General features: G+C 39.3%; 1 protein-coding gene across 4 annotated transcripts in view; it reads right to left on the bottom strand.

Moving 5' to 3' along the window:
• TFDP2 (transcription factor Dp-2) overlaps positions 1 to 9,843 on the bottom strand; it is a 38,973-nt gene that overhangs the window by 17,423 nt on the left and 11,707 nt on the right. For 3 of the 4 annotated variants that reach the window (XM_045287452.1, XM_045287453.1, XM_045287454.1), the window contains 2 exons: positions 5,195 to 5,357; positions 1,985 to 2,131 (listed from right to left, as the gene is read on the bottom strand). In XM_045287452.1, coding sequence (XP_045143387.1) covers positions 1,985 to 2,131; positions 5,195 to 5,357 — 310 coding nt within the window. The remainder of the gene's footprint in view (positions 1 to 1,984; positions 2,132 to 5,194; positions 5,358 to 9,843) is intronic. The other variant, XM_004712072.2, reaches the window with a different exon arrangement.

Here is a 9,843-nt window from a genome sequence, read left to right as displayed (position 1 = left end):
ACACGATTCACCAAAATTGTTAGAGTGGAATGCTCAGAATTTAGTTGGAATAAAATAAAAGCAATAATATATTCTCTGAAAACCAGTAAAAAGTAAATCAAAACAGTATTAATTCATTAATCTTTTAAGGATATTTTATGTTTAGAAGATTGCATACACAGACAAAACTTTCAAAGTTTGCAAAGAAATTCTAATATGAACGAATTGATATCAACACTTCAACTTTCACAGAAAATAGAGATCGAATTATCATAGGACAGGTTGTCTGATCGATTTTCACGATGTTCACTCTAAAGAATTATGTAAATATCTATAGTATGAATCGAAGAACAAACAAACAAACAAACAAACAAACAAACCCTTTAACATTCTCAAGAAATATGGGTCTGGTCCACTATTCACGGGTAAAACCATGGAAGCCTTTGCAACCGGCCCCTTCACAAGCGGAGCTCACAGACGAGTGCTCCTGTGGGCTGCTGGATGCTCTTAAGATGGTGTTTCACCGCCACCCTGGGGCAGATAAGTGCTCCACAGACAACTGTACCTCAGGTCCACACCAGACTTTCAGCTAGTAAATGCTGTCCCACCATGCCCCTCAGTCCCCAGCTTTCTTTTCCAAACCTCCAGTGACACTAGCCACCCTTCTCAGGGCACTGCTGCCGCACAGCTTTCCCCCTGCCCGACCTAAACTGTCCCGTTTTTGTTTCTTCCATTAGTCGTCGGTTACCAGTGTCTCTGAGCCAAGTGTGCCAACCCCAGGAGACTCCAACCTCATCTATCGTGGGGCCCTAAGTGGGCAACCCTCTCAATACAGTAGGAAGAGGGTGGACCCCAAAGCCCCACATCGTGCCTCTCTGCCAGCAGGAAGCAGCCAAAGCCGTCATCACCCAGTTCCCCAAACACGTGGGTCCACACTCCTTGAGTGGGGAAATGTCAGGTAGCCAGAGAGGGACAGCGGGGTTGTTCCTCCCATGCCTGCAAGGGCCCTATGGAGCGGGGTGGGAAGGAATCAGGCGAGCATTAGCCACCCATGAAGACCCCTGAACTGGGCATGCTCCAATTCAGGCCCTCAAGTCTGGTGGGCAGTACACCTGAGCGGCCCAAACTAGACCCAGGTGGGCTGAATTCAGTCAATGGGGTCAACCAATACCTTCAACCACGCCTCCGCAGCCAGAGATTTGAAATACCCTGGCGGCGGACGGGCCGGTCTTTTTTTACCCTGCTCCTGCGCCTGCTTGGGCAGTGCCACGCTCTGGCCTCAGTTCACCACGTGTGGGCGCGCAGTCCCACAAGATTGCTCGTGTGCAGTTGTGGGCCCCGGCGCGGCTTCTGTGCAATTTGGCACGCTTCCCTGAAAGAGCGTGTACTCTTCTGAGCCTGTAAAATGTGAAACTTCTCCTGTTCTTTATAAAAACTTGGATTAATAGAGAAATATGGGTGTCAAAATGTTAATCTCTAATTAGAGAAAATTTAGTATAACAAATTCCAAAATGTTTTTAATTGATAAAAATATCTAAAGAAAAGTGGATTGAAACATTCTTAAATTTTTTCATTTGCCTTCTATGAACAGGCTCTTTGTTTTCCAATTTCCAATTTTATTTTTCAACACTCAAGTGAAGAATCCATTCGTGCATGGTTTTGCTGTGATACAATAATCGTATTAAATTAGTGTTAATCTATCACACCACGCTGTGAATAAAGAGGTCCAGGTTTAGTTTTCGGGTTTTGATGATCTGCCCTACAGCAACCCTCACCTGTAAGGAGAGTCATTCACTTTCAAGCCCCATAGTTTCATCACTTAGGAAGTGAACTGGTTCGACTGTACATCTAACGCCCCGCCCAGTTCTAAAATTCTATACAGTTCGTCTTAAAAACTGACACATACACAAAAGGTAGTATCGCGTGGCTGTCTTTGTCCATTCAAATGCCTCAGGTGTACAGCAAAGCCAACTGCCATCTATACACAGCGCACTCACTCACTCACCTCTAGGTTTTGGCATTCCTGAGCAGAGTTGGTAGGCAAGCCAATCCACTTGATTTCTTTTTTTTCCTTTGAAATTATGTTCATTGCCATTAGCACATTTAAAGCATCATAAACTCTTCGCCTAATATTCTTCTGATCATAAGCCTGCTAAAAATGTGTTTTTTTTAATTGAGTGATAAATTTTAAGGGTTAAGATATCTGAATCAAAGTAAGCAAAAATCAAACAGGCAAAATGATAAAATAAGAGAAATACATTCAAATTACTGAGAAATATTAAGTGTTAGCAATGTACATAAAACATTGATATCTTTAGCAATTAGAAATTCAAATACACGTTGTCTACAAAGGAATGTGTCCGGTTCTACTCTCCTGCAGAATTGCTGTGAGTTGGAAGTGGTTCAATAGTAATGAGGTTATGTGCACCGAGAGAATATAAAGTCAAGTTCTAACCCAGGACGGCACCTGTTGTCTAGTGTGCACCTACTAGCAGAAAGAAACGCAAAGCTACTGTTGAGGGATATGCCCTCATTCCTCACTGCACAGAACGCGAGGCCACAACCCAGACTACAGACTAAACATAAACAAGTCAAAAAGTAAGACTCATTAGGAGAAACTAGCAGTATCGAATCACTAAGACATAACATACACACTAAAAGAGCATATTAAATTTTTTACAACAAAAGATGGAATGAAAATCATGAGAAAAAAATGAGATACACTGAGGTGGACCAGACAGACTTTGTGAAAGAACCAAACAGAACTTAGGGGTGGGGAGTCAGTGAATGTGTTACACAGCCAATTAGGCACAAGTAGAGAGACCATAAATGAACAGTATGATGAACCAAAAGAAATTAGCCAGAATACAATAGAGAGAAAGAATGATAAACAATATGAAAGGATAGTTAGAAACAGAAAAGATAAAAGAAGGATAAGAATCTCATCTCTCACCTGGACTAACACATCCATCCCTTAACAGAGAGCCTTGCTTAGAGTCTTGATCTGATTTCTACTCTGCGATCAAAGTGCACAACTAAAGTCATGTCTCTAATCAAATTCTTCAAAGAACCAGATTGCCTTTTAATGAAAAACAAAAAATCTCCCTTCCTTTACAAATCTACTTTACAAACTAGCCCCTGTGTATCAACCTAGCGTTACCCTCCGGCAGTCCTCACTCCAACAATGCTGCCCAACCCAAACATAGAGCGTTTCTCACACCTCTGCTCTGATCAACTTCTGTCTTGCTCTAGCTGGCAAAACCATGCCAATGCTCTATGACTCTGCTTACCGGTCTTCTTTTTCAGTGGCAGAACTGAGGTGTTCTCGGTCCGCTGTTACTCTAGTTTGTGTGTACAAGTATTCCCCATTATGATGGGGTTCTGTTCTAAGAACTCTGTCCTGAGTTTTTATACCCTGTTTTGAACATCTGCAAGTGAGGATCTGATGTGCAATTATTAGTCACACAGAAAGGTTTATAATATTTTGTTGAAGCTAATTATGACAAAGTAGGTGATCTCTACTTATTATCTAACTTAATCACCACAATTTATATATTACAGTAGCAGTAATCCCTTTTAACAATAAAAAGATGAAGCTTGAGAGGCAAAATAATTTATCCAAAGTCACAGAAACAATAAAACCAAGCTCGCTGCCCCTGAGTTGATTCTAACGCATAGCGACCTTACAAAAAGTCTTTACAGAAATAGACAGCCTCAGCTTTTTCCCTAAAGTCTTTACAGAAATAGACAGCCTCAGCTTTCTCCCTTGGAGTGGCTGGTTAGGCTTGAACTGCTGACCTTGAAGACAGCAGACTACTACACTACTAGGGCTCAACTAGCAAGTAAAAGAGCTGAGATTTAAACCCAGGTCCATGTGATTCCAGTGTTCATTCCTACCTGCCTCTCTTAAAATGAATGCAAAAATTTAATAAAATGTAAATTTTATTAAGGAATTTAAAAAAAAGAAAATATTGTAATAGTAGTTGAAATATCACTTTTGAGCTAGGGTCCCAAGTTTCTATACCTTACAATAAGAGTGAGCCTGAAGACCTATCAATTCAATTCAATCACTGATACTGGATTGACCATCTATAGTAATCTTTTTTGAAAGACATGATCATGTCTTAGTCTCAAATTATTTCTACACATACAACTCCAGACAAAAGGAATTAAGACAATGTGACTGAAAAAACGAGGAAACAGACAACAGAAACAGAACCTCAGGATATTCAAATAATAGAGTAATAACACATAAACTTAAAAGAACTATGCTTACTATATTCAAAGATTTTTTAAATGCTGAGAATTTTAGCAAAGCATTTGAAAAAAATGAAGAGGAAAATCTAGAATTTTAAATGATAGAATATAAGTAAAATTAAGAACTTAGCAAAATGCTCTAACAGCAATTTAGCCATAGCAAAGAACTGGCATAGAGAATTAGTGTAAGTTTACATTGAAATGAGAAGAAAGTGTCCAGAATAAAGCAGGGACACAAGAAGATGAAAAATACAGAGGGAAAAAAATCTTCAACACGTATTGGTAAGAAAACAACAAATGATACATAAAATGCATGATTGTATTTTTGTAAAAATAAATTTTTAAAAATGTAACGTGTGTAAAAGAAATTATCCTGTATATGCGTAAGTTCTGGAATGATACTCCAGAAGCTTATAGCAGTGATCACTGCCTTTAGAGAGGCATATTGGGGTCTATGGCGGAGGAGACATTTTTAACTAAATGCTGTTTTGCATATATGAGCTTTGAAATAAACATGTACATGCATTATTTTTTCAGTTAAAATTTTAATTTTCTCATTGACTTAAAACATTGAAAAAAAACACGAAAAGATTACGTCACTGGAAATTTGACAAACACAAGAAGTACGGTTTTAAAAAAGCATGTGCCCTTCAGTTCTTGTGTGCCACTGAGTTGATTATGACTTATATTAACCCTGTAGGACAGGGTATTTCTACTTCCTACTGTGAAACATTTATGTAAAACATAATCGTTTATCTTTACCATTAAATGAATAATAAGAGTCATTTCCAAAACATAATAAAATCAACTAAAAAGTCCACAACAGTTTAAGAACCTAAGTAAAGAAGTTGAGGATTTTCTTACTCATCTGATTCCTCATATATAAGACACAGAAAAACCTAAAGGTAAATTCCTGAATCATTCATCATGATCAACTTCAAATTCATGATCTACCTACCGAATCAGCAGCCAAGTGGTTATTTGAATTGGTGAACTCTGATACTAGCTCATCAGCTACTTCATTATATGATGTTGTTCCTTTCCGCTGAACTTTCTCACACACTTTCATTGAAAAATGTCTCAAGCCCTTTCCATTTTTATCTCCTTTTTTGCTTCGTTTACTAGAAGAGAAAAAAACACATTCTACTTGATTTATGCTCATTAAAGACTTCCTTACAAAACTCATAAAATAATACAAGGGAATAATTTGGGCTTTGCCCGAGGTGGTAGTATTTTAAATTTCATTAGCGATTGAGAAAAGTTTTTGCTTTGTCTTAAAAGCCTAATAGTGATTTTCAATACAAATCATTCATTCAACAAATACTTTCTGATTACTTACTGTTATATGTGAGGCACTGCCCAAAGCACCAGGACGAGTTACTGAACAAAACAGACAAACGCCCTGCCTATATATAACTGATACGTTACTCAATACTTAAAAAAAAAAAGTCTATGTATATAACGGTTTTTCTCATACAATTTTAAAATAGCACGATTCTCAGGTCTATTTATCTACTCTTAAAATTTATTGTTGGTGAAACAGTCAAGAACCTGCCACTTGAACTATTAAAGATTTTTTTTTCATTTTATTGTGAATTGAGTAAAAGTTTACAGAGCAAATCAGTTTTCCATTCAACAATGTAAATGTCTTTTGTCTCATCTCATTGACTGCAGCCCCCCCCATGTCATCAGTACCTCCCTGTTCCTTGTTTCATTCCTTTGCTTCCTAGTCCTTGGGCAAATGCTGCTTTGGCCTCAAATGGTTGATGATTCTAAGAGGTGTGTTCCCATCCCTAATGTTATTATTGTTCACTTTCTAGACCTATCTGTTTGGCTGGAAACTGAGTCAGAGGGTGACTTAATTTTCAGACATTAACAGCCACAGTCTCCGGGGCTCCATCAATCTCTCTCTGACCATTTGGCTTGGTCTTTTTTATGCTTTTCTTTTTTAAATCATTAGGGGCTCATACAACTCTGATCACAATCCATACACACATCAATTGTGTAAGGCGCATTTGTAGATTCATTGCCCGTTGTTTCACTTGGTTCTTTCACTCTATCTAGCGCCTTCTAAGGTGACCCCTTTCAGAGCAGTTAGTAACTAGGCACCATCGAGTTCTTTTGGTCTTGTGGTCATGGAAGCTGAGGTTCACATGGCCCATTAGTTTGCTGGGCCTCTTAAACCATTTTTAAGCATATAATTCAGCAATGTCAATTACACTCACCACAACAACAGTTCCTATTCCCTCCTCCCAGCAGCCTCTGATAAACTTTGGTCTGTACAGTACTGTCTACTCTAGATATTTTATATGTGTGACTGTACAATGTTTATCCTCTTTGTCTAACTTACTTGACTTTGCATATTTAAGGTTCATTCCCATCACTGGAAGTACCAAAATTACATTTCTCTTTATCACTGATAACACGCCCCCCTACACTGTACGTATATAATACATTTGTTTATCCAGTCACCTGGTAGATACCTTTGGCTACTGCAAATAATGCTGCAACGAACACTGGTATATAAATATGTTTTAGTTCCTGCCTTCAAGTTTCTTGGTGGATACCTAGGAGTAGAATTGTTGGGCCATAAAGCCCCGGTGGGTGGTAGGTTATGTGTTAGACAGCTAACCACAAGGTCAGTAATTTGAAACCACCATCCTCTTTACAGAAGACAGGCGAGGCTTTCTCCCCCAGGAAAGAGCTACAGTCTCAGAAAACCCCGGGGACAGTGTTCCCCTCTACTGCAGGGCACTGGTCAGACCTGACTCCATAGCAAGGAGCTTCATCGTCGTTGTTATGGTTTAATGGCAAGTCTATGTCTACTTTGGAAACATGAACTGGTTTCCCACAGCACCTATGTCAGTTTACATGAGGGATCCAATACAATTTCATAACCAGATGTCATTGTTAATGATATTTAATCTAAGTCTTCAGTTACTTTAAATTTGATTAATGCCTTAGACAAAAGTTATCTTTGGGAACGTTATTACTAATTTTTTTCTGGGGTGTTATTGTTCTTATATTTGAGTGCCAACTATATTCCAAAAACTGTGTAAGAAGTTGGAAATACAAAAGGATGAAGACAAAATTCTTTCCTTCAATATGATTTGGGAAATGGGGAAGAAATGAAAACAAGATACATAATTATGGATAATTTCAAAACAATTAGTTAAGTGCTAGGTCAGAATTATTCAGAATTGGGGAAGTTGGACCTGGGGAAGGAAGGATTGTTGGGGAGGGGTCCAAGGATGAATAAAAGTCAAATGATGCAAAAAATTTTATCAATGTGAATGAGGAGGAGTGCGGAGTGGAGACCCAAAGCCCATCTGTAGACAACTAGACATCCCCTTACAGAAAGGTCACAAGGAAGAGATGAGCCAGTCAAGGTGCATTACAGCACCAATGAAACAATACAATGTTCCTCTAGTTCTTTAATGCTGCCCCCCAACATGACCTCAGTTCTACCTTACAAGTCTGCCTAGACCAGAGCATGTACACTGGTACAGATAAGAGCTTGAAACACAGGGTATCCAAGACAGATAAACCCCTTAAGACTAATAATGAGAGTAGCTATACCAGGAGGGTAAAGGAAGGCGGAGGAGAAAAGGGGAACTGATCACAATGATCGACATATAACCCCCTCCCAGGGGGATGGACAACAGAAAAGTGGGAGAAGGGAGACAGTGGTCATTGTAAGACATGAAAAAAAATAATAAATTATCAAGGGCTCATCAGGGAGGAAGGGCGGGGGAGGGGGGAAATGAGCTGATACCAAAGGCTCAAGTAGAAAGAAAATGTTTTGAAAATGATGGCAACATTTGTACAAATGTGCTTGACACAATGGATGGATGGATGGATTGTGATAAGAGCTATACGAGCCCCCAATGCTATTAAAAAAAAAAAGTGAAATAAAGGTTAGAAAGGGCATCTAGGCAAAGGAATCAACCGCAGTAAACACGTGACAGGGTGAAGCAGATCATATTGGTGAGAGACCTAACCAAACCCTTGCTAGAATATAAAGTACAAGGCAGGAGATGGGGGAATGAAACAGGTAAGGGGCCGGTCCCTTACATGCCATGCAAAGGAACCCAGACATCCGCACACTCCAATAATGTAATTATATTGATTTACAAGTTATTTTTATGCTTTACTATCTATATGAGGTCAATTAACAAAGAGATACAAAACACGATCTTTTCAAAAGTAGAAGATGAGAGGTTACGTTTCTTTTTCCTATATTCCCAAATAATCTTGTGTGTAATTTGTATGTTTCTGCTTCATGTCTCTTTCTCCAGCAACATGCTTCTCCTGCACCTTAACTATTAGCGCTCTCCCGAGCAGCTGTATCTCGGACAGCTCATTCATGGGCCAAATGTTCTTTAGCAGCGGCCTCTCTGGCCCTTTACTCAGGCTGTGGGACGACTCTCGAGCAGGTGTTTGGAGTCTGGGACCAAAAGCAACTCGTATCTCTCTGTCTTCTCTTTACAGCATGATCTGTGGTCTTCCTAATATTTTCCAAAGATCTACGGAGGACAGATTGCAAACAAAATTTGACAAAACTACAAAAACAAATGAAACTCTGGACCCCTGATCATTCACGCCCCGCCCCTTGGCAACCAAAGTTGTACTTTCTTTATCTGTTCTTCAAATTCTGCTTTCCAAATGGAGATGTTTGCCCTCATGTTTCTGTACTGTTTCTTCTCGTGAGCTGTCCTATCCAGTATTGCTTTTTATACATAACCTGTGGTGGAGGCAAAATTGGATCAAGTCTCCAGATCGGAATAACTGTTTACAGGAAAAGCCGAGGGCAGGCAAACCATGCTAAACCATACCACACGGACCCTATCAGCAAAAGTGTCAACATTTCTCGTGAGGACACATAATATGATTTTTTTCAACTAATAAATACACTGTGAGAAAAGAGAGGAGGTGGGAGAGCTTGAGAAAGAGGGACATGAAGCAGGAAGGTACAAATCACACACACACACACACACACACACAACTATTTAAAATCTAATTCAGACAAATTGTAAACATGAACACACAAATAAAAGTTATGGGCTTACTTTGAAGAGAGTAGCAGCACCACATTTTTAAATTTTCTAAATTCCATATAAAAACAGAGGAACAAAAACTCTCCAAAACCAAAACAAAACAGAAGAGCTAGAGAGCAAAACGGAAAAACCCACCAAGAACATTTATACCAAAAGTAGACAGTTGGGAATCCTCAGAAACCCCATAATACAAACCATCCACAGCCAAAGGTCTGCATGGATGTGGGCAGAAAACAAACTTCATACAATCAAAGTGACTAGCAAAATCTGAAATCTGACCACTACAGGAATGCAATCCAGTAGTTAGCCTGTCTGTTTATATAAACTGTACCCCCAGGTGATCAAAGAATGAAGATTAATGTCTTTATGCAAAAGTAGTCTAAGCAGGGATGATACAACCGGGGTGCAATACAGCACCGATGAGTCACACATGATTCTGAACTACCAGTTCTACCTGACACATCTGGTTAGACCAGAGAACACACACTAGTACAGATAAGAGCTCTCGACACATGGAATTCAGGACAGATAACTACCCCCAGGAACAGTA

Source organism: Echinops telfairi, unplaced genomic scaffold, assembly GCF_000313985.2.
Source record: "Echinops telfairi isolate 266 unplaced genomic scaffold, ASM31398v2 ScPeMD7_16;HRSCAF=60, whole genome shotgun sequence".
NCBI classification, from domain to species: domain Eukaryota; kingdom Metazoa; phylum Chordata; class Mammalia; order Afrosoricida; family Tenrecidae; genus Echinops; species Echinops telfairi.
The sequence above is the reverse complement of the archived record's forward strand: the minus strand, read 5'-3'. Positions and strand labels throughout refer to the sequence as shown.